The sequence below is a fragment of the Varanus komodoensis genome, unplaced genomic scaffold (genome assembly GCF_004798865.1).
Source record: "Varanus komodoensis strain SLA01 unplaced genomic scaffold, ASM479886v1 scaffold7_1, whole genome shotgun sequence".
Lineage (NCBI taxonomy): Eukaryota > Metazoa > Chordata > Lepidosauria > Squamata > Varanidae > Varanus > Varanus komodoensis.
The window spans coordinates 12,825,037-12,849,086 of record NW_025336479.1 but is presented as its reverse complement, the minus strand read 5'-3'; the positions used below and the strand labels follow the sequence as shown (position 1 = coordinate 12,849,086).

General features: G+C 47.3%; 2 protein-coding genes across 2 annotated transcripts in view; one reads left to right on the top strand and one right to left on the bottom strand.

The window, feature by feature from the left end:
• The first annotated feature begins 2,123 nt into the window (after positions 1–2,123).
• On the top strand, positions 2,124–15,425 carry STX10 (syntaxin 10). The gene is made up of 8 exons (XM_044453968.1): positions 2,124–2,580; positions 5,675–5,844; positions 6,135–6,229; positions 8,844–8,906; positions 9,759–9,857; positions 10,780–10,886; positions 12,045–12,139; positions 13,874–15,425. Exons 1-8 carry the CDS (start codon positions 2,546–2,548, stop codon positions 13,954–13,956), a joined length of 747 nt encoding a protein of 248 aa, XP_044309903.1. The 5' UTR covers positions 2,124–2,545; the 3' UTR covers positions 13,957–15,425.
• A 1,529-nt stretch (positions 15,426–16,954) lies between these two features.
• Positions 16,955–24,050, bottom strand: part of NACC1 (nucleus accumbens associated 1) — a 40,026-nt gene continuing 32,930 nt past the window's right edge. Inside the window, exon 7 of the mRNA XM_044453942.1 lies at positions 16,955–22,709. The gene's annotated coding sequence lies outside the window, so the exon portion shown is untranslated. The remainder of the gene's footprint in view (positions 22,710–24,050) is intronic.

Here is a 24,050-nt window from a genome sequence, read left to right as displayed (position 1 = left end):
GTGTGTGTGTGTGTGTGTGTGTGTGTGTGTGTGTGTGTGTGTGAACTTTCCCCTTTCCCCTCAGTTTTCTCGGCTTCTTCTCTGCCATTGTTGCCCAAAGTTTTGAAATTTTACCTGCCAGGTTGATGCATACTGATTGCCTTCAGTGAGCTTGCTCCCGATTGCATTCTTATCTTCACACAGATTTACTTGGCTCTGTTACTTACTGTGCATATTCTAAATGGGATAAACCTCTTAGGCTTTAGGATGCTCCAAGACTCCTTGCTGTTTTTGCTGCAACAACTAACTGGCCGTCTCTCTGAAAATAGCCAAACGGAATGTCACCGTTTTTGCACTCACATCGAGAGTTTACGGTTGCGACACTCGCGTTCGTGTACGTTACCATAAGATGACACTTAGCAACGGTTGCTCCTAGGATTTCTACTGATTTGACATGCTTCGGAGAGGCAACCACTCCGGTCACTGAGGCAGGCAGGACCTCTCAGAGCGGGCTCCCCATCTATTTTCCCTCCACGGCTCCCTGCTGCAAGAGGCTCCTCCTCCTGTTTAGGTCAACCCCGCCCCCAATCCCCGCCAATCCCCGCCCCCTTGGTTACCGTTTCCTTGCATGTATTATTGGCCCATGACGACAGGGGGAGGAGTCCAAGTGGCGTTTACCAAACGTTCTAAAAGTGCTGACGTTCGTAGCGGACCGCTTCCTGTGTCCATAAATGGGCAACGGGGCGAAAGGCTCAATTGAATTTCCGGGAGCTGGGCCAAGCTTTGGTTCTGTTTTGCCATCCATCTGTTTACACGCGCCGCGCCGCGCCGCAGCTTTATATATACGGGTTGCGCCTCTGAGCCCCGCTTCCACAGCAATATAATCCACACACGCACAGAGCTAGCAGCACGCAGCATTTGCTCATGCAGAAGCCCCTTCCTGGAAATTAACAGTGCACAACCCCTTCCTATCAAGATAACGCCTCCTATTGATTGGCTCATTCTGCCAGCGTTTACAAGCAACTTTCCCCGCTATCTGATCTCATCCCACCCTCCCCCACTACACATACACACGCACACCTCCTGCCATGGCTTGGCGGTAGGTGGGTAAACCCCGAACACGAAACTTCCGTGCGATCTCAAGATACCACTGTGCTTCCTTTTCCACGGGGGTAGCCGCCTTAATCTACTGCAGCAAAAAACAAAGTTTTGTAGCACCTTAGAGGCGAGTACATCTAACTTCAGCTTAAGCTTTCTTAGTCCACGAAAGTTTGTGCTAAAGTAAATGTGTTGGACTTTGAGGTGTCACAACTGTCTTTGTCGTTTTCATTTTCCTCTGATAACACTGTTGGGGCAATAGTACAGGGACAAATTACACCCAGAAGCATACGAAAAGATTGGCGTGCGTGTCACGCTAATCTCTCCCAGTCGTATTTTCTGTACGCACGTAACTCGTTTCTTGTTCTGGAGTACACGCAGGCCTATTCGATCTGCACCGGATGCAGCTATGCCCAGACCCGCAGACCGCTGCATAGCTGATCAGACGCAAGCACTATTTTGAGCGGCATGCGAGTAACTTGCGAGAAAACATTGATCGAATCTGGCTATGTGGCTCACGGAAACCAACCGAACAAATTAGTAGCGTTACTCTGCAGCCAGGTCGGCGCTGCGCCGGTCTCTCATGATTGCGTCATCCCCACGTTGAGTGTACACATGCCATCCCCCTCCCCCAGCGGCTCAGAGAGTTTCTGTGATCAAGCCTGCGCATGCGTGGGCTACGCAATCCGCTACGGGGACTCTAAAAGGAAGAGCATGAAAAAGGAAGTGTCTTTGTCTCGTGTTTAGAGCGCCGTCCCTGATCTATTAGACGCAGTCTAAGAACACCACTGAAATACCCACTGGCTTCACCTACGAGTACGCATGAACATGAGCGGGCATGTCCCGGCGGCCCCACCCCTGCGTTAGCCACCCTAATGGGGGCGGGGGCGTGGGAGTAACCAACTGGGGCACCAAGAGTCTTCGCTATCTTGAGAATACGCCCTAATTTCTGTGTGTGTGTGTGTGTGTGTGTGTGTGGCGGGGGGAGGGGAGATTTCCGGCTTGAAGTTTTGCAAACGGGAAGCGAGGTGGAACATGAATGAATCAGGAAGCGAGGAGAGGGGGTGGCGTGCACCGCCGGGGCTATTTGGGACCCTGATTCCACTTGCCTGAGTGACAAGGATTTTCCCTTTCGCTTCCCCACCGCCTCTAGGGGGAAGTTGAAGCGGAACAGAAGCAAAAAGAAAAGACGCCCTCAAACTGGGGCACTGAGAAGGTCCAAGGAGGGAGTCCTCCTTTTTCTTCGCAAATCGCCCCCTCTTATTTCGCCTCTTCCGAAAAAAGTTCTTCTTTCGGGGAGGGGGGTAAACCTCAGAGCTTTCTCCAGAGTTAGAGGTGCCCAAAGTACACGTGGCTAAGTGGCTCCAGCTCAGCGGGAGAGACAGGACATTTAGCCCGTAGACTTATATGGTCTTGTGCTCAGCGTTCCGGGAGGCTTCAGGGAGGCAACGCTCGCGGTCGGCGCACCATGTCTTTGGAGGATCCGTTTTTCGTGGTGAAAGGGTGAGTGGCAGCCACGGCCACTGCAACTAACTCGGTCTGTTTGCCCTTGGTCGGGAGTGCGGCCACAGCGAGATCACCGCGTGGTGGGTTTGCAAGCGTGGGAAGATTCTTCCGCTGCCTTTAGTTTCTCGGATTACCCAATCTAGAAAATGTCCCCAACCTCTCTGGGAAGCCCCGTTCAACTACATCAGTCTTCCCCAGTCTGGGGAAATCATCTAGAAGGCAGCGGGAGAGTGAAAGAATAAACTACCGAAACAACCGAGTTCCGTAGAAAACCTTTACTAGCTTGGCCTAATTACCTTGTTGCCTCTGTTGGATCCTGCCTTCAATGGATTCAGAAGATCACATGCATTTTTGGGGTCCTTAGGGAAAAATCAAACTCACAGCAGCTTCTGTGGCATTTCAATACAGCAGATTCTTAATGGCATCTCTTTAGTGTTGTTCATATTTGTAGACCTGCACGGCAATAAACAAAAATTATGATGTCAAAATTGTAAGTTGGAACAAACTAAAGTTAGTTCGCCATATAAGTTTGTGAAGAGGCAGCTTCTGCAGGTGAGAGGAAGCAATGCGTTTACTTCATAATCATGCAAGGATGCCATGCTGAAAAGGGAAGTTGTTTTGTGCAATCATAAAGCATAGTTTTAGGTACTGATCCTCTTGGAAAGCAGAATTATGATAAACAGTGAAGGTATATCACTACTTATTAGAAATAACTCCAGCATGCTTTATTAGAGCAATGCCTTTATTAAGTCAACTCAAAGGTAATCAAAATTGATATTTTAGCTGGTCTAATAAAGGAATTGTCCCAGTATGGATTTTGGAATTCTTATGGCCATCACAGCAACCTTTGCTTTTCATCCACAATTTGTGATATTTTTCAGTTCTGTATCTCATGATTAACAGATTGTTGTTAGAAACTCGTAAAAATACTAGGCTGTAATGGGCTTCTCACCATCCTGCTTGCTTTGTCATTATGATCTGCTGAAGGGCACAGTATGCCAGGATGAAGGAATGCAGCTCCATTCTAGCAGCCTGCCCCCCCCCCCCAATGCACACGGGGACAAGAAGCCCTACTCTTGCATTTCTTGCTCTCCCCCACTCTGCTGCCCACTCCTCCAAACCCTCTTTGACAGCTATAGCACTTTTCATGGCATTCTCCAACCTGGAGCCCTCCAGATGTTTAGGACCACAACTCCCATCAGCCCCAGCCAGCATTGCCAATGGTTATTATTCTATGACAGCCTTTCCTAACCTGTTCCAGCCAAAATACCAGGCAGGACACAGGTTAGGGAAGGCTGTCACAGAATACATTTTACTACTCCAATAACCACTTTGCAGAAAAGCAATAAATAAGATTCCTTTCAGCTAACACTATCTGCTTCCTCTCTTTGTCTTCTGCCTTTTTTCCTGGTAAGAGCACTACCTTCTGGAATTGGTCAGACAGGTAGGAGCAGAACCACTGGAGTGTTATGCATCCAGGTTGGTGCATGGTTGATAATTTTGAAAGCTACTGAGTGGTCCAGTGGATTGAGTAGGGGGACACTCCCCAGGTCCTTTTGATGAGGGACAACAAACACCATTTCAGGGCGAAACCCAGGCTGAAGTCCAGCTGGAAAATATCCAGATAGTGACTAGAGCTGAGAGGCCATTGCCCACTGAAGGACATTGTCCCTAAATAGTAATCCCCAGCATGTAAGTGCCTGTGATGCTACTTGATGGGAAGCCACCAGCAACTGGACTACAAGCACCCAGGTTTAGGGAGAAGAATCTCTAAGTTAGAGGGACAGGGGTTTTTTTTAAGTTTTATTTATTTATTTATTTATTTATTCAACTTGAAGTTTCTTCCTGGCTTTCATGAGATTTCACTTTGAAGTGAATCATGGTATCTGTTACTGGTTTTGCCCAAATTGCATGATTATTGCTGGGTATGTGCAATGATCACATGTATGTGTGTTTTATCTTTGGTGAGCTAAAAGGAAAAATACCCACTAAAAGGAAGGGGCCACCTTTCTTCCTTGAGAGGCAGTTCTTATTTGCTGCAGGTGCCTGATCAGGTCCTGTGTGTGTGGAGACGAGGCAACCAGAGGCAGAACTCCTCTGGCTCTTCAGTCCTCTGGCTCCTCTGTCTTCCAGACAGCCCTGCAGAGCACGGTCTTGCAGTGGAAAGAGAAGATGAGGAGCAAAATCTCCTGCCTGAAACCTTGGAGGGCAGCTTGCTGTTGGTGTCAACAGTACAGGGCTACATGGACCAAGAACGGGGACCTGGTTTGTGTCTCAGCCAGCTGTGCTGGTGGGGACATGCTGAATGATAAGGGCTATTTTTCTGCCTGGGCTGCCCTGAGACTGCGTCTTAAATCTGTAAACTGCAGCAGCCACATCACCCTGCCTTTTGGTACAGACAGTTCTGGGGCCCGATGGCCCTGAATGGGGGTAACCTGCAACAATGAAGTGGGCCCTCTCTTAGGAAAACAGTCTTCAGTGGAAAAGCTTTATAGTTTCCAGAAGAAACCACAACTAAATCTAAAACTCCCCCCACCCCGCACTAAGAAAAACTGGGCAGGATTTCAGAATTAATTGGGACTTAATGAATGTCAGCATATTCAAGTACTGCTTTTGACACTTCTGACACATCCCTTAATTTTTTAAAGAAAAGTATTGATAATTTAAAAAAGCCTATTGACAATATATTTTGAAGGTGGTGACCTCAAATATTGATGTTTTCAGCTTCATAACTTGACACCTCATCTCCTCCCCTACTCACCTTTTCAAAACCAGCAATTCCCATGATGAGTAGTGTGCAAACAAAACTTGAATGAGCAGCATTCAAGCACCACCGGCAGCATCACCCAGAAAAGGAAACAGGCACCTACTTGGCCGTGGTGTGAACGGAATGGTAGACTAAGACAGAGCAGCCGGGCTCGTCTTACGTTCTTAAGAGCTGGACTCAAGTATAAAGACCACTTCATATCTTCATAAGGATAGTGCCAGGGCTTTCTTCAGGGTAGGAACAATGACCCCCTCTGCTGGAGCAGAGCAAAACAAAAGCAGGGCCCCCTCCTCCCCGCAGCTAACTTTTCTTTGTGTTTCATAGAGAAGTCCAGAAAGCAGTCAATACCGCACGGGGGCTTTATCAGCGCTGGTGCCAACTGCTCCAGGAGACACAGTTGGTCAGCAAAGAAGAGTTTGACTGGACTACGAATGAACTCCGCAACAGCTTGCGCAGCATCGACTGGGACTTGGAGGACCTTGAGGAAACCATTTATATCCTTTACGGGCTGGAGCAGAATCTGGGTGGGGAGGGGCTTCTCTCCAGGCCAGGCCATTGCACTGTGTGATGCCTGCTTTGCTTGCTGCAAGGATAGCTGTGCCAGGTGATTGCTCCCCAGCTGCTCCATGCAAGGCTCTTTGCTAGAAATTGGAAGGGGACTCAATCATCAAGAAGCTCCTTTTAGCTGTGGAGCTAAGCACCAGTTTCAGGCCACAGAATATGCACAGCCCTCTGCTTTCCCTACCCAGAGTCTTAGCACTAGTTGCACTTGACACATGAACACGCATTGTGGAGTCAAACCCACACAAGTTCAAAATTGAGCCCAGCGAGGTTGCCGATCGCCGTTCCTTTGTCACAGAAATGCAGAAGTCAGTCAAGGTGAGTCTCCCTGGAGTTGCCACCATGGCATTATGACTTTTGCAGAACCACTGATGCAGCAGAAGATGTTTTGTTACATGTAAAATGCCTGAATGAATATGTTGGGGCATTAGCGAAGGTTGCTTTATTCTAAGGGAGTGATAGTCGAAGAGCCCACATTAAAATACCCACATCATCAGGTCCATCTAGATATCTTGCACATAGAACTGACCCCTTAGGAAAACTGCAACTGGTGGTTTTGGGACATCTCAACCCTCCAAAATCCCAGTCTTTACCAAAAGTACATGGATGAAACAAGCAGCTCCTATTAGGGAATAGCACACACAATTCCAGGCCAACCTGGCTGACTTGTTGGACTCTCTTCCCTTTTCTGATTCTTTCAAAAAGTGAACCGTTACTTCGTAAAGTGCATGGCTGAAACTGCTACCATTAACAACTTTGTATATGCTTAATTTGTTCTATGAAAGTTGGTTCTCAAATTATGAACAATTTTAGTAATGAGGATGTATTATTTGGCAAGGATAATACTTTTTTGTATTTATTTCAGTTATGCAAATTCTGAAACAATTAGCATGCATTCCCCAAAGCCCTGCTGAAGAAAAAGTAGCTTTCGCTTTCTCATGTCTTCAGGTATCTTCTGCTTCCTTGAAAAGGCAGCTATTTTATCACACCCAGTGAAGCAATGAAACCCAAGTAGTTTTGCCCAGTAATGATTCCAGTGAGTCTGCTAACTTTCTCACAGCTGTGTATGTCAAATTGTTCTTTGACTGTAGGCCTACTTGCAGTAATTATGGTCATGGTGATTTCACTTCAGCATTTAAATGTAATTTCCCCCCCCCAAAATAATAATCAGTCCATCTCTGTCATGTTTGTATATGACAGTATTCATTGGTGTGATACATGACTTCAGGAAGCAAGAGGCTAAATGAGTTGGGATTCTGCCTCTGCATGGGTACGCTCAAAGGAACCCTCTTCACTGCATGGTTACAATCCATGGTATTGAAAAAAGAACCTTAATTCCATGCAGCACCTCCAGACCAAAAATGATACAATCTTCAAGGTTAGTGGTTTTCAGGTTTTCACTAGAAACAGCACCAGCATCCCTTTGATGTTATCATTCCATAGGTATCCAGTGAAGTCCCCAATAAACCCAGTGAGGCAGAGCGAAAGACTAGCTGCACAGTGTGTTTTAACTGGCAGTATTAGGAGCCCTCCATTTAGAAGCAGCTTTGGTCTGCTCTGGCATGCTCCTCCTACACCGGAAGCTGTGAAAGGTCTTCCCTTCCTCTTTTGCTTTTGAGAGCTTTGGTTAAAATGTCAGCAGTTCCTTCTTTTCAGGCTTCCCATTCAAGATTGTGAAAACAGATACCTTCTGTCACGGAGAGTCCCTTTTCCATCAGTAGTGTTGACATATGCTCTGTACCCCCTGCAGTGCCTACTATGAACTGTGGTGATGATTTCATTCCTTCTTTGATAGCCCTCTGCTCATCAAGGGATGCAGATGGTAATCCAGCTTCTGTTTGTTTCAAGAGAAGGCACTGTGCCCAGGATGTTTAAGAATATGAAGGGTTTTCCTGTTGCCGGTGATATTTTTGTTGCAACACCAGTTGGAATTTTTAATAGGATCACATGCCCATTTGTTACCCAACAGGGAGGTGGTGTCTCCAGGTTATACCTGCTAATCACAGTCTTGCTATGGGAGAGTTCCCTGGCTCCCTGTCTGGTAGCTGCTGCTGGTTATCCAAGCTCTTTTCCTCAGCAGGCCCCGTAGAAATGAAGGTACCAGTACTTTTCTGGAGTTGCAGTATCAATTTCTTCCTTAAGTCAGTACAGTGGAAATCATTATAGCATGTATCATAATCTCTGGTCTAATTTGGGGTTTGTGCCATGTATAGTACTCAGGGAGGCGATCTCTAACAAATGGTACCAGTTTCAGCCACATGCTTTAGGACATAAGGAACAGCCTCCTCCGTGGTGGACATTGCAAGGGAGTCCACTCCAACCAAGTCAGCCAGATTGGACAGTCTGGAATTAGAGGCACTTTTGCCCAACAGATGCTCTGCTTGTTTCAGTCATAGAACTTACGATGTAATTTTTGCCCTGAAATTAGTTTTGGAGGGCTGCTGCCGCCTAAGCATCCAAGCAGTTGCGGCAGAGTTGGGGACACCGCAAGATCTGTGAGATACCCAGGTAGTCCATGCTTATAACATAAATATTTTGACACAGGCTCTTGGATTATTTGAAATGGCACAGTTGTAAAGGTATGAATCATACATTCATTGTTGCAAGGAAAACTGGCTGCAAGAGTTCTAGACTTCATCTTTGCTCTAAAAGATACTGTGGCTGGGAGTAAATAGTTTGGAAATCTATTTCCAAGCAAAGGAGTTAAATTTAGGTGGCCGAAGTTGGGATGGGGCTGGACATTGTAAATCAATTTTAATTATTTCTAGGCCTCTTCCTGTAATTTCATTTATTTGTATTTGTACACATTATATATAAGGTGGGTTATTGTGTGTCCAGGGACTTCATAGAACAGTGCAGCCTGATTATGCTGACGCTTAGGCCTCCATCTTTACTAGGTTATTTCCGTATTGCTTCTTTTTCTTGTCTTCAGGAAATGCAGGATCACATACTCAGTCCAGAGGCACAGACCTATGTGGAGAGAAGAAACAGAGAGGTCAGTCCATTCTGCCATTCAATGTATTACCCGAAAGGGAAGGAGTACTGATTGGACAATTGTTAGGGTGCCTCTCTATCCCCGGCTGTCTGGGCTAGCCCCCCCTCCCCATGTAGTGTATTGCCTGAAGGCTGGGAATGATGGGAGTTGTGGTGCAACACTTCTGAAGGGCACCAGCTTTGCCGTGGAAGGTAACTTGTCAAGGAGCTTGCCCGCTAACCAAGGCTAAAGGCCACTTCGTCCTCCTCTGAGGCACATACTGTTCAGCTAAATTATCACTTTCTCTAGTGAGTGAAGCGCCCTTTGTTTTCCCTTTGTGCCCAGATTCTGACCTGTTGCTCCTAGAGGAAGAAATGTTCTACTCTATTTGCTGATTTCTTTCTTGCCTGTACTTCTAGGCCACTTTTCAAAATAACCCCCCTCTCCCCGAGGCTTACAACCCTCGGAGCAAATGATGAAAACCAAATAAAGCAGCACAGATTGATTTTCTGGTTTCCTGAGCTTGTTAGAATTAACAGTGGATACTGATTGATTCTGAATTAGATGCTAATAGTTCTGCCTTAGGAAAACTGCCATCTTGAAGGTGTCTAAGAAGTATGTTGAACAAATACTCAAAGAACTAAGAGCCGAAACTTGATCCATTTTATATCTGTAGTAATTTAATCCTGGATTGCAGTGGAAATAGTTCCTGATCTTTCCATCGAAACAGCCACTCCTAGAAAAGACCCCGAGTCCAACTCTTGCTTTTATTTCTCAGGTCTCTCACTGCAGCATTTCTGAAGGCATTCTGAAACCAGGCTCGCTTAGAGATATTTGTTGTGCTTTGTTTCCTGCCCTCCATTTCCTCTGCAGGTGCTGTTGGAGAGCAGGGACCGCTCTGGCTTTTTGGATGTAGAGGATCTGTCAATGACTGATTCACACACTCTGGAAGAGCAGCAGCTACACCAAAAGGTGAAAACAGGGATATCATCTCTCTGCTTTGACCTGATCTAGGCCATTTGTTTGCATTTCTATCCTTTTTCCCCCTCCATTAAGGAACCCGAAGTAGCTTCCATGGCAATCTTGCATGTCATCCCCATAGCAACCTTGTGAGGCTGGTTAGATGAAGAGTCAGCGACTGGCCCAAGGCCACACAGTGAGCTTCATGGCCAAGGGGGAGATAGAACTTGCCTTCTGAGCCCTCATCCAGCCCTTTAATCACTCCCCAATGCAGTTAATGGTTATTTTCACATGCCAGAGCTTCCTGTGGAGACCAAGGGTTTCCCCTGGCCGTGTAGCTGTACTGGAGAACGCCTGGGCTGTGTTACAGGCAGTAGCGGCTGCACCAGCCGTCCTTTGCTGCACTGTGTTTCCTGACGGTGCCTGTTGAATGGCAGGAGGGGAAAGCTTTTGTCGTCTTCTCCTGCCAGACTGCTGTGGCAAGGTCTGGAGCTGGGGATACGAGGAAGTGCTTCTGGCTTCTCTTTCTGACTGGAGATCTGAGTTGAGACCCAAGCTCCTGCATCGGTCTGGTCCCTCAGCATCAGTTCCTCGTCAGCAGAACTGTAGAGGCTGGACTGTGACTCCAGGTAGGCAGGGATTGGCCCGAAGGCCTGAGGTTTGATGCTTCTGCTTTAAAAGGATCCTAGCTCTCATTGACCTAATGCACCCAAAACATGGACAGGTTTTGGTCCTCAGTAGTGACCATCGTGCTGCACGGCTCCCCACTGTTCTGTCCCCAGAAGGCCTGGGTCCAGTTCAAGGTGAGAGTTTGGGTACATCATGGCACTGGGCAAGATCGTGGGCAAGACCCTTCTCTGTTCTGTTGGTGGCTGCTCTGAATCCTGTCCGTTTCCAGCGTCGTTTCTCGCTCTGATCCTTCTCTCCTCGACAGCTGATCATGGAGGAACAGGACGAGCAGCTGGAGCTGGTCTCTGGTAGCATCCGAGTGCTGAAACACATGTCTGGGCAGATTGGAGAGGAGCTTGGTGAAGAGACTGTGTGAGTGCAGGTAGCAGTGGGCATGGGGAGATTCTTTCTTTTATGTGTGTAAGGCATTTCTAGCTCACTCCTCAGAGCAAACCTTCTAGCTGTGAGGGGGCGATGGCAGCAGTTCCTTAGCTGGAAGGGCAAAGAATCTGTCCCATGGTGAATGGAGAAGGCCACAGAGCAGCATCAGGTGATACATCCCTGGTCTCCACGTTCTCCAGAGTCTTTTTTAGACATTTGACTATCTGTACCCCACGTTTTCTCAGCATCAGTAAAAACAAGACTGTCCCCTGCCTTCAGGCTTCACGTCACAAAAGCCACAATATAAACAGCTGGAGGGAGTAGAGAGGAAAACAAGAAAACTCAGGCACCAGTGCTGAAGGTTGCAAGGGACTTTTTTAATGACCAGCTGTTATGTACCAAGCCATTGTTGAAGCCATTGTGACCAGTTGAAAGGGAAAGGCTGTATCCGAGAACAGGCTCTAGGACCTTTGCCTATCTAGAACTGTGTTTGGCAAGTGATTTTTTTTAACCTGAAGCCGTATTTTGAATTTAGCAAGAGGTGAAGGGCCAGCATCATGGGCATGCTCTGCTTCCATAGCATGTGAGCCGAGACACAGGGCAAGAGTGCTTCCCTTTCTTCGCAGGGATAGCAGCAGTGTCCTTTCTCGGAGCCCTGTGTGCTCCTGCTGCTTGCTCATGCTTGCCAAGTCCTGGCTGGGTGCTGGGTAGGTGTCACATGGAAAAGCACTGACAACACCTCTGTCTGTTTGCACTGGCAAGTGGGTCAAACAGCCCTCTTCTTCCATCTTGGATCGGAAGAGGGAAACTGGAGTGCCTCCGTGCCTTTATTAAGCTGCTGTTCATGGGATCAGAGATTACACTGGAGCCCGATGGGTAGTCCTTGGAAGGTCAGATGGGCTACTGCCTAAATTAGGAAGGGCTTGCCCTGCTAGAGCTTTAATGAGTAGATCCGGAACCTTCTAGCAGGGAAGATCCATTCAGAGAGAAATCCCAGCCGCAGGGGACATTGTCTTGCCAGTCCTGACTGGCATCCGCATGCTTCTCCCAGGCGTGGGGGGCAGTGTGGGTGGGATGTGCAGCCAGAGCAGGAGAGAGCTGCCCCATAGTCACACTGCTTGAACTGATGATGCCTCTGTGATGTCCTAGCATGCTGGAAGACTTTGCCTGTGAGATGGATGGCACTCACAGCCGCATGGACAGAGTGCTCAGAAAGATGGCCAGAGTCTCCCATGTGGCCAGCGGTAAGAGAAGACCCCTCCACAGTGCATTCCTGGGGGCTTCCTGCAGCGGCGGGGAGAGCGGCCACTGCCTCGGCTCGTCCTCTCCCAACACTCTGGACCTCCGTTCCAAACTGACTTGGTTCCAGGTGGCTTTGACTCTCCCCGCTGTCTCAGTACCTCATGCTCAGCCTTCCTTAGCCTGCTTTCCTTTACACCAAAGTGGTCGACGGGTGGGCTTGCCAAGGTTTTGGCCTACAACTCCCATCAACCCTCACTAGTGATCCTGTTCGGCAGAGTTGAATGAAACCATAGGGGAAACTGTCTGGAGGGCTACGCATTGCCCACCCCTTCTTTGTCTACGCATCAGCTTAGATCTGGGCTTAGCCGCGAGTGGTTAGGGGAGGCCATCTGTGCCCCAGGACACCTCCCTCTGCAGAGTCATCGCAAGCCTTCCTGCCTGGTGGAGCGTTTGAGCCTGCTGTCCTTTAGCTGTTCCACGCAACAGCCACAGCCTTTTGGCATCTCGCTTGCTTCACACAGATTTCCTGGCACCTCCAGATGTTGAAGTGCGTTGAATGGCCAAGGCTGATGGGAGCTGCAGTCCAGCATATCTGGAAAACACCCAGTTGGGAAGGACAGATTTAGCACAGTGACTGGGTGAATTCTGCCCCTTCCCAGCTTCTTCCTCAATGCTTCCAGTGCAGTCTGCCTCTCTCCTCTCTGGCCTCATTGTTCTTCCTCTCTGCAGTGCGTGGGCCAGAGCTGTTGCTTTGGCTGCCTCGCTCTCCCCACCCAGGGGGCGCTTGCAACAGCAGCAACAGCAGCAGCATCACTTTTCAGGCTCAGAGCCAAGTTCTCCAAAGGAGAATGTAGCAGGGAGAAAGAAACGCAAGGCGACGCATGATCCCGTGAAATAAGCCCCTGCAAAATCTGTTCAGGCCAATACTGCACCACCATTTTCCTCTCTTCCTTTCAACACAATTCCCACAGCGGTGGTAGCCCACTCTTTTGGCAAGTGGGCAGCATTAAATAATGCCATCTAGAGCCCACTACGGAATATATGCAACCCCTGCAGCTTTCCTGTGCTGTTGGGTCGCATCCGAAGTTAGTTGTGCTTAGAGCAGAACCACTGAAAGTGATGGGGCTCGAGTTAGCCACAACTAACTCCAGTTCCATTCATTTCATTGATGCCATAGTCAGACCTACAGTGCCCTCTCTGGTGACCATTCCTGTCACCTGTGACACCTGGGTTGCAGCTTGAGCACTCTGACATAGGTGGCCCATCAAGCAACCAGCCCAGCCGGACCCTGGGCTCTTCATGCAGCAGGGTCTCCCTCCCATCTTTTCCACTCAGGTCATTTGCAGCTGCACGGCCGAGGGCTTCACAGACAGGGCAGCTCTTCCCTTAGCCTCCGTCAGCGGCCTGTGCAGAGAAATACCTGCTCAAATGTCCAAAGGATTGGCCCTTACACTGTGCGAGTTCTAGTTCCGAATCACCAGCGCAGAGGATCGGTGCTTGCATGTTTGTGCAAGGCTGGAGGAGTGTGCCATTTGTCCCAGAGGGTCCGAGGGTGGTTCCACATGGAGCTTCCTGTGCACGCTTTAGGTCCAGTTCTGATTAAGACTCCCAACCTGCTTCTTTTGTTTATTTTGAGACATCCCCCACTCCCTCCCCACAGCGGAAAGGATGGTGGATTCTTCAGAGTTGGCCTTCCTGCATTTACCTCCTCTTCCTCGGTGCTTTTCTCTCACCAGACTCGCGCCAGTGGTGCATCATGGGCCTGTTGGCCATCATCGTGGTGGTGGTGACGGTGCTGCTGCTCGTCTTTGCTGCATGAGCCAAAGGCGGGATGGATGTCGAGGAAGTGAAGCAAGCGCCATCCCAGTCACATGAAAAGCCTGGAGCCACCTTGGCCTTGTATTCTGCGCAAGGGCAGCCTTGCTGGGCAGCAAGGAAACAGGGTCACTTCAGCGGAAGGGAGAGTGGATTTCTAGCGAGGTAGTTCTTCCTTGCATGCACTAACGGTTGTAGGCTGCAGAGCTGTGAGAAGGTCAGACTTGCTTTCCAGAGGTTAATTGCCAAGGAATCTGCAGAATCTCCTTGTGCTCTATGCAGTCTTCAAAAGTCAACGTTTGTGTGTCTGTGAAGTTACACAAAAATCTTTGTGCCTATTAAATGCAAAGACTGTATCGCACACACAGTTTGTATTACGGTATTGCAAGCAGCAGCACTTGAACAAGTTTCCTTTTGGAGACGGCCTTCTCTTTCCATTTTCATCAGTGCAGAAGTGGCCTCCCCTCCCCTCCCAGCAGACCAACTGCTGTTGTAGAGCCCATTCATACCCTGTCTCTGAAAGAGAACAAGTTGGCTTCAGGGTAAATGGAAGAAACCAGCCTGTCAGTTGCATTTCATCTTTGCCATTGCCAAAGGGGAATTGTGTCTGGAATGGACGGGACAAAGCTGTGCTTTGTTTCTTAAAGGGCGAAATTGCTGGAGGTTCAGTATATATGTCTAAACTGACTCACTAAGTGTCAAGAAACTCAATGACGCCGGGAACAGAGACCAAAGCTTGCTCTCCTAGCCAGATGCCAGCTCCCCTCCAGAAAATGGGAAATCAGTGCAAGAACCTGACCACCAAGTCTCTGTCTCAGTGTTTTGGTTCATGATGCAAGTGATGCAGATACTTCTGGGCTACTGAATATTCCAAAGTAAACCAATTTGTAAAGCTTTCGGCTCAATGCCCTCTTACTGTTTAAAGTGTCTGGTATGGTGGACAGTCTCCACTGAATCGGAGACTGAATCTTCCAGAAACCAAATTCTGTCAGTGCTTATACAGTGGGGCTACTTTCAAGCAAATCATAGCCTGACCTGGAGGAGAGGCAAGGTCATTTGTCATCGTATTATAAAGCAGGGGTATATAAACTTTACATGCATGGGCTCTCTCATGTTTTTACTAGAACTCTGTGATCTACCCATAGTGCAACTCCGGTGCATTAGCCATACAAGTTAAAATTCAAGATTTCTGAGCCCAGGAATTGGTTTGAGCTCTGGAACTGAACGAAGCGCCATGCCTTTCTTACCCTTAAGCGTTCTTCATTTCAGTCATGTAATTCAGGCCAGGGTGGTAGGGTTAGGGGAAGTCATTTTATTGTTGCTCTTGTTATACACTTGTGAGTCATTAAGGAATGTATATTTACTGCAACTCACCCAGAGATTTACCCGAAAATCCAGATGTACCTACTACCCATCCTTCTTTAGAAAGTAGCTAAAGCTACTTTAAAAAATAAAGATTTTGTATGTTTCATATATACTGTTCTGGAATGTTCTTCTTATTGGAAAGGAGGCAACGGAGATCATTATGCATCCAAGAATGCCAGAGCGGCTTTGTTCTCAGCCAAATAATTTCACATTTTGCCTCCAGCTGTTGTCACCCACATATGCTGGACATGATGGTGAGCACTTCCACCATTTAGCAGTAGCTACTTCCTAGGTTGGGCAGAAATGTCTCCAAATGTTTGGAATGTTAACCCCCAGCTGACAGGGTCTTTGGAGAGGTGAAGTCTAAAACATCTGGAGATCTTTTTTGCTCACTCAGTGGTGGGGAAATTGCCTTTGAATAAGGATGGCCCATTTAGCTATTGTAGCCAGTAACCATGGACTAGCCTATCCTTTGTCTAATGCTCAAAACTGGCTTTAAAAATATAGACACAATTAAGCACTTTCAATTGGAGTTATGCTGGGCTTTTAAAGATCTTTATTAGCTTACGTAAGTTAGATGTACTAGTGCCCTTCCATTTGTGGAATAGACTCCAGTGGTGGTTTGAATTCTCCTATAGCCTCCTTGCACCCCGCCACATCTACTCGGGAACATTGGATGAATCCACGAAAAGATCTGGGAGGTCTGCAGAGAAGAGGACACTTCCACTGGCTGCTCAACATAATGTTGCATCCAGTCCAGTAAACAAGACATAGGGTTTTGAGATCATGAGCTTTCCCCCTTCTCTTCTCTCCCATGAGAGGCCAACCCTGTGTTTATTTGGAAAGAAGTCCCACTGTGTTGAAGGACATTTACTGGGGCTAAGTATGTAGTGTAGTCTTAACTCTCCCCCCTCCCCTTTTTTTTTACAGAATAACCATGTAGTGAGCTCTGGTGAGCTTTAGCAACCGAAGGGTTGTAGCTGACTTGGTGTCCCTCTGTTGATAGAGGTTTCCGTCTGTGGAATGGTGAAGCAGATGCACTTTGAGCATTCCCTCAGCCGCTTCCAGAGCCATCTTGCTCATGACCCTGAAATCCCCTCCAACCCTCTGGAGCAGATATAGGCCACTTCAGAGGCAGGGAACACACATCAAATGCTTTCTCTTCTGCCCCGGTAATGGAAGCCTCCCTCAGGAAGAGCTTTCTATCAACAGAGGACCTAATTAAGTAGTTTCAGATTTTGGCCAACATTTCCACACTGGTTTGAAGCATGGTTACTTCAACTAGTTGGCTTAAGCCAGGCTTTCTCAACCTGGTACTCCCCAGATGTGTTGGACTACTGCTCCTAGCATCCCCAAGCCAGGTAACTAGGGAAATGCTGGGAGGTGTAGTTAAAAAGGTTGCAAAAGGTTGGACTAAGCTAAGGAACTATTTGCAGGATATGGAATTTAGGAGTAAACACAGACCCCAGATTGCATTAGTTCTATACAATGGGTTATATTGTTTGAAAACAGGTGTTTCTTAGCGTGGAGACAATGATTCCTCCTTTAAGTGCGTACCAACTGTTTCTAAGCTCAGCAATGTTGCCCGTAATGACTCAGAGGAATCAGGTTTGCAAATGAAATGGCCAGATACAGAATTGTTACAAACTTTTTTATTAACATTTCTGAATTCCTTTTTTTAATCTTTACAGTAGTTAATGTGCAATTCTTGATACTCTCAGGTCACAGGGGATGAGGGAGTCACAAAATTTTTCTTGGCACTTATAACACAGAACAAATACTGGCATTACCCGGGGCAAAGGGGTGGGTTTCAAGGTAAAAGCGGGGGGTGCTGAGGGAGCTGGGGTGGTCTGGGAGAGAAGGGGTGGTTGCTTTTGTTATTTTAAAGGACTGGTTTTCCTCTCTAGAAGGATTTTACAAGGGTCAGGGGAGGGAGAGGGGCTGATAGTGGAGTAGCTGCTTGCGTCAACCCAAAGCGCCTGGAAAGGGTAAGAGAAGTCCATGCTGCATCTGCACAGAGGTTACATAATCAGGCTTCATTAGTGCTTTTCAGTGTACATTTTTTGTCCTTTTCTTAAAAAAATTGTTTGCTCTAGGGTTTATTTTTTGCGGGAGAGAGAGTTAAAAAAAACAAAATAAGATGACAAAAGTTGATACAGCAAAAGAAAGGAAAAAAGGCCTCGCTCCCTTCCCCGCACCTGTGGTCATTCCCGCCCCCAACAGAAAGCATGCCCCAGACGCGAAGATGACACTGGGGAGAATTCCCAGCAGGGTGGAAGGAACCTCGACAGAGAGAGAGAACGCCACCAAGTCCCCTCCTGCGACCCTGGCAAGCACCCTTGAGACGAGCAGTGAACCACAAGATGCATTGGAGCGGGTCTTCTATGGCTGTTACCTGCCGAGGATTCCAGAAGGCCACAGTCCCAAAGGATGTAAGATATGCTCTTATTTTAGACTCTCCACCACCACTGTCTGTCTTGTTTGGGAAATTTATACCTGGCAATCCTGCCTTGGATGTCAGCTCACAACACATAGCAACAGAGTGGGGTTCTTTAGGTCAATTTCAAGGTTAAACTCAGTTAAAGCAGCCCTGGCCACCTGGTGAGAAAACCAACCAATGCACTCATCTGTTCTTTGGCCCCCAGTGGGTACCTAAAGCAATCACACCTGGAAAATAAAACCAAATTCTACTGCACACTATTCTGTATGTTCTGATCTATATTCCAGTGTAAATCCAATTGTTCATATAAGTTCTGCCAAATAAGTCTTGCCACCAGTTTCTCTGGAACCCTGTTGACATTTTAGACACACAGCTATTGGGGGTACATGGAAGAAATAGTGCACCTTTGCTCCTTTCCACTCAAGTTCAGGCTTTCCCTTTTCTTTGAACAACAATAGGTCAAGAGCACCCGGCAGAGTGGCTGCTCTTCTCCAGCAGGTGCTGCTTGCATTACACTTCACAACACAGCCACAAAAGAGCCCATGTTCACTCTACAGTTACAAAATGTCAGGACTACCACCCTGTCAAACTATACTCAAATTTATCTTACCCTCAACTCAAAGCAGGTTTTCAGATAATTTGTTTGAGTGAGAAGGTAATGACAGTGAAATGACAGTCCGTGCAAAGGTAAAGAGGCTGATATGAAGGGACCCACCAAAGGCGTCAGCTACAGAAGCGGCATCAAGTCACTTGTGGTTGTCAAATGCCAGGGCAGGACAGAGACATGCACAGCTGTTACTAGGCTATGAGACCATGGGCCCACTAAGTAACTATTGCCTGTACTGCTTTTTCCAGCCCCACCCGCGGATGCCACGGATGGAAGCTGGGAGTTTTGGTGCGCAAAGCATGCACCCTGCATTTTGTCCCCCAAGCACAGCTCTGATAAGCATGCAGAGACACTCCAAACATGAGCCACTTTGTGTTAGGTAGTAGGAAGCAAGAGCTCTATCTCAAGTATTTAGATCAGTTGCATGATAAGCTCTGTGGAACATTTTCTGCAGAACAAAACTGCATTCGTAGGCTAAATGATGCCCTCTGTAAAGTTTAATATCAATATACATACCTAGGAAATCCCAGAATGTGGTATCTAATGGCTAGGCTAGACATCCACATGGGAAGGAAGTACCAGGCTGATTTGAGCTTTTGCTGGGATAACATGCAAACTCCTCTATCTGGCCACTTAGATGTGCAATAACTAGAGGACAGAATGTGAGCATCACCTACAATGAATTGTATCAAAACATGAAAGTGGGGGAACAGTGAAGATGAAATGGAACAGCTATAGAATGAACAAGGATGCCATGCTTCCTTCATTGCCCTAGGAAGACGTCTCAGTCCAAACCGTGGCTTGTTTGGGCGCAGCCCAATCATCCCAGTAGCAGATGCTCGTAAACGCTGCACCGGGATGCTTCTGAGCATCCAATGCAAGGAGTGCAGCACTGCTGCCACCACACCTCGTACCCTGCACTTCTCAAGATGGCTGTTCTCAATCTTGGCCTAGGGTGGAAAGAAGACCACGGCGCTGGAGGAGGCTAGGGTAACTCCAGGGTTGCAGCCTCCCTCCCCGCCCCACCCCCAGAACACCACATTTCCCCCTCCAAGGCCCAAAGGGGGAGGCAGCAGGTGTGGTTCCTTCCAGGCTGGCTGCAAGGAAGTAGTGCAGGGGCTCAGCCATCGGAGTCCCACCTCCAGGGAGGCCTCTAATTCTGCCCTTGGTGACTTGCAGGAAGAAAAAGGCACTCACTGCAAGTTAACCTCATGCTGCTCCCAGTCATGCATCAGCTGAGCGGGAGGAGAAAGGGGAAAGACCAAGGCCATCTTAAAAGTACTGAAAGCAGAGAAACGGGGGGTGGGCAACTTATGCTCCTCTATAAGTTTTGGCCTACAAACCCGATCAGGCTTAGCCAGCACAGCCCCTGGAAAGGGATGATGCAAGTTGTAGGCCAAACCATCTGGGGGTCAGCCCTGAAAGAAAACAAATAGCCAAGCTGGCCGTCTCACACTGCCGCAGCAGAATGCATTCCCCAGTGAATACTGACGTACACGCAGTCTGTGAAACACGGGAGACCCGTGAAACGTTCAATCCCACCTTACTGGCATGTGCGCCTCCATCATATATATGAAGAACGCACACCAGATGCAGGCATCCATTCTACTTTTAGACATACACTTTAAAATATTAGGTGGTGCCCAGCTAGCAGCATCTAAACAGCACTATAACTGGAAGTTTAGTCCCTTTCCCAAGAATTGTCAGCTCAGATGAATTCTTTTAGAAGAGAATACTGGGAAGAAGAATTTCTAGCCCAGGTCATTCCACAGGTAAGATTTTGCAATATTTTTTGTCTCTCTACCCAAGCAATGATTTTGCTTTTAAAAAAAAACAGAACTTGTGGAGTATGTGCACATGTGGCGGGTGGAAGTCAGGCACTCGCCCTTCCCTTTTGATGACCCCATTATCTCCTCAAGGAAGTTTTTTGCTGCTGCTGCTGCGGCAAAATCAAGGGTGTATCTCAGTGCTGGATCAATAAGGTTTCACCCCCGCAGCCAGGGTAGACTTGGAAGAGTGATTCTTCCGACATTGCTCCAGAGGCGAGGGTGATGGAAGAAGGGCAAGCCCCTGTGCCCTTGGACCAGGAAGAACAGATTAAGGCATTCTAACCCATGGCAAACGGCAGCCCCAGATGCGTGTCCCTGTTTGCACCAGAACATTACACAAAGCTTATGGTTGCTTATCCATGTGGATCTTTTTCCTGGATGAGAATGACAAATGCCCCACCATCACATTAACGTCTCTCCCTTTGTTCAGTGCTCATATTCTCTATAACTTGACCAAGGTCAGTCCTCATGTGACAACTCATTAGATTTCCCTCCTACAACTATTTGAGAAATCACATGCAGAAAATTTTCTCTCACACACATACACACTCCCTTCCTTTTTAAAGCCACATACTACCCTTTTCTTAACTGAGCATGGCAAAAGATTATTCAGCATATGCAAATAAACAACTATACATATGCCCTTATTTGGTTTCTAGTAAAGGTCTACAATGTTTACAAATTTCACATCCAACTTGTCTGGAGTAAAGTACAAATCCAAGGTGAAATGAACAGTTTATCTACATAAATGATCATACACACTGCAGAAAAATGGGACGCATTTCTGACTGGAAGACAAAAGAACCCTTTCCTGTCTTACAAGCAGCACATGGAAAAGGGGAAAAATGGGCTTGGAAGAAAGTGAATACTGCGTTAAATCTGAACTTGTGTCTATGTCAAACACTTAAGTTTTCAGACCTTGGCAAAAAGTTACCTGTTTCTCGAGGTGCAGGGCAAATGCCGATATAGTTGATAGTCAAGGCATCACAGCATTGCAAGGTTAATGCAACTCATCATGAGTTCCTACCAACGGAATCTCTGGAACGGGAATTCTAGGAATGACTGAGGAAATTCAGTAAATTCAAAACCCGAGAATGTCCAAGATTCCAAGAAGAAATCAATTATGAATCCAGGCTAGAGTCACCACAGGTTTGTAACACAGATTGGTGTCAGATGTCTAATAAATGACGATAGTTACAAGCTTTCTTCGTAAAAACATCTCAATGAGCAATCCTCACAGTCTTGGCTAAGGCCCCTGCAAAAATACGTACTCATTTAGACCTCCTGGAATATAGTGCATGTATCTTTGTCTCCCTCCAGTGGCAAAAAAAGAAAATCTAAATGCATTTTATTATTCATTAAAAGGGTAAGTTTGCCAACTGACCTGGCAAAAGTAAACAAACAGCATGCCCTTAAGTAGAAATCAACTCATACATGAAGCAATATCCCGAATGTTAAAGGACATGCAAAACAGGCATATGTTATTTTAAGATTTAAAAACTCCCCACTAGGGGTCCCAAAAACCAGATGTTCCTGCTCAGACAGCACTGATGCATTCATGCAGATGGTGAGTGAGTCTTTATCTTATCAAGTTGTCCACTAAGAACTCCGACTAACATGCTGAGACCAAAATTGCATTGTAATATCCGAATCCTAAACATGTTTATTTGGAAAAAGCCCCACTGCTTTCAGTTGGGCTTACTGGTAGGTAAGCATACATCTTTTGTTTAGCTGTTTCCTCTAGAGCTTCAGAAAATAAGGAATATTTCTTAATTAGTAAATACAGATTTTAATTAAGACATGAAACAGCCGCTCGAGGAACCAGCCCTCCTCTGCCACAAAAAACTGAGGGTTCCTTAGCCTCCCTTGAGACAAGTGGAAATAGTCTCCTAAACAGATTAACGTTTATAAGGGACATTCAGTTTTTTAAACAAAGAATTTGGCCTTATTTGCTGTAACAGTTTATAAAAGAATTTTTGAAAGGCTATTCCACAAGACAGCCAGGCCTCCTTCAGAGTCACTTGCCTTTACCAGACCCAGTTAGCAACTGCCAAACCTCCCTGTGAGGGAGAAAGAAAGGAGGCCTTCACCAGGTAGGTCAGCTTTGCTTCGACTGACTGAAGGGGCTACACGAGGCACTCCTGACAGTGATGAAGGGCCTGACCTGAAATCATAAAAAGCTGGTCTTTACAGAACTACACTGTTCATCTTTTTTTCTGTGAGGAATGCTACACAGACAATGCTCTGGAATTTATTCTCATGGAGATTCAAGGACAAAGGTTTGCATCATTAAACATGTTTTTAATTCATGAAAAAGTCTGCCACCCACTGCCTCCTGTCACAATTCAGGAGATAAGTTCAATTTGCTCAGAGGAAAACTAAGCAAGTGTTTGGTGTAACAACGAACATGAATGCACATAGGATAGTTCTTGAGTATCTGCTAGTTCTATGTTCAAAGATGTCCAGAGGGGAAAGAGAGAGATTCCCCCAACAGAAGTTAAAGTTATTACCTTGACCTATACAAACAAATGAAAAGAACAGGGAATGGAACGTTATTACGGTCATGCCATTCAGTCAACCAAAACCCAAATTATCTCTGCTCTGCCTTCTTTATTTCCCATCTCAATATAAAGGCAAAACCTATGAAACCAAGTTGGACAGTTCACTACTCTGGATCAAATGCTACTCAGAGGCATCATGGATGTGAGACTGACATGAAGTTTGGGAACATAAAGGGAGACGTTTCACATTGCAATCAGTGACCTGTTTTTGGGGAGACGAGCTTGGCCAAAGGTTCAGCACAGGATGGAAGATAGTGGCCTTAGAATCCCAAAGGCAAGCCCTTCCCCTTGCGCTGCAACATCCTCACATGCTGGGGCACTGCTAGGACAAGGAAGGAGGGCTTCCTCCTTTACTGTTGCCCCTTCCTTCAGAACTTTGCTCCCAGGCCTCATGTCCTTTGAGGAAGCAGAAAGGATTGGGAAGTAGTGCAGCAGAGCTGTTATCTGTTCCCCCAAGTACAGACTGGAGGGGACTGACCCTTTAGCTGGCAATAGTAAGGAACCAAGTTCTAAGAACAGTTCCAGACTAGGGCAGCAGGGGGAGGGAAGCAAACCAGGCAGCATTTCCAGGTTCCTGCACATGCTGCACGGATGCAAACAGCCTGAAAAGTGGCTGAAAACGGAACTCTCTGCAGACTCCAGCCCATGTCACAACCACCCATTTCAGAGGCGGCCTCAAAGGAACAGGAGGCGCCCCCACTGGATTCCAGTCTTGTACCTCCACAGAAAGATCTTTCTTTGCGCTGCCGACACTGGGCTGCTCCCACTATGGGAGGGCTGCTCTGGTGGACAGGCTTGGCCTACAGGCAATGGTCTAAACCAGTGGTGGCGAACCTATGGCATGCGTGCCACAGCCGGCACGCGAAGCCCTCTCTGTCGGCACGTGAGTCAAGACGCCCCAACATCGCCCCAGCAGCCAAGCATCAGATAACAGCATACATAGGGGCCATGCGCATGCTCAGAAAGGAGTAGTGGCGCCAGGCGATGATGTCACACGCCGTGACTCATTATCTGCGACTTGTCCAAGCTTTTGCATGGCCGGTCAGAGCACTGCCAAGGATGGATGGATTGCTTGGACTGGCTGTGAGTTGTTTTTTCTAAACCAGAACCTCAGTTTTCAGGTTTTATTGCAGTGTTGGCACTTTGCGATAAGTAAGTGGGTTTTGGGTTGCAGTCTGGGCACTCGGTCTCTAAAAGGTTCGCCATCACTGGTCTAAATTGAAGGGCTGCCATGGAGTAGGGGAAGTGCATAGGTCGAGAAGGCAAACAGAGGGTGCGCACGTGCACCGGAGGATG

Coding starts and splice junctions, on each gene's coding strand:
- STX10 (XM_044453968.1), top strand. CDS start 2,546: ATGTCTTTGGAGGATCCGTTTTTCGTGGTGAAAGG. Junction 5,845..6,134: donor GGACCTTGAGGAAACCATTT/ATATCCTTTACG, acceptor ACACATGAACAC/GCATTGTGGAGTCAAACCCA. Junction 6,230..8,843: donor AAATGCAGAAGTCAGTCAAG/GTGAGTCTCCCT, acceptor TCTTGTCTTCAG/GAAATGCAGGATCACATACT.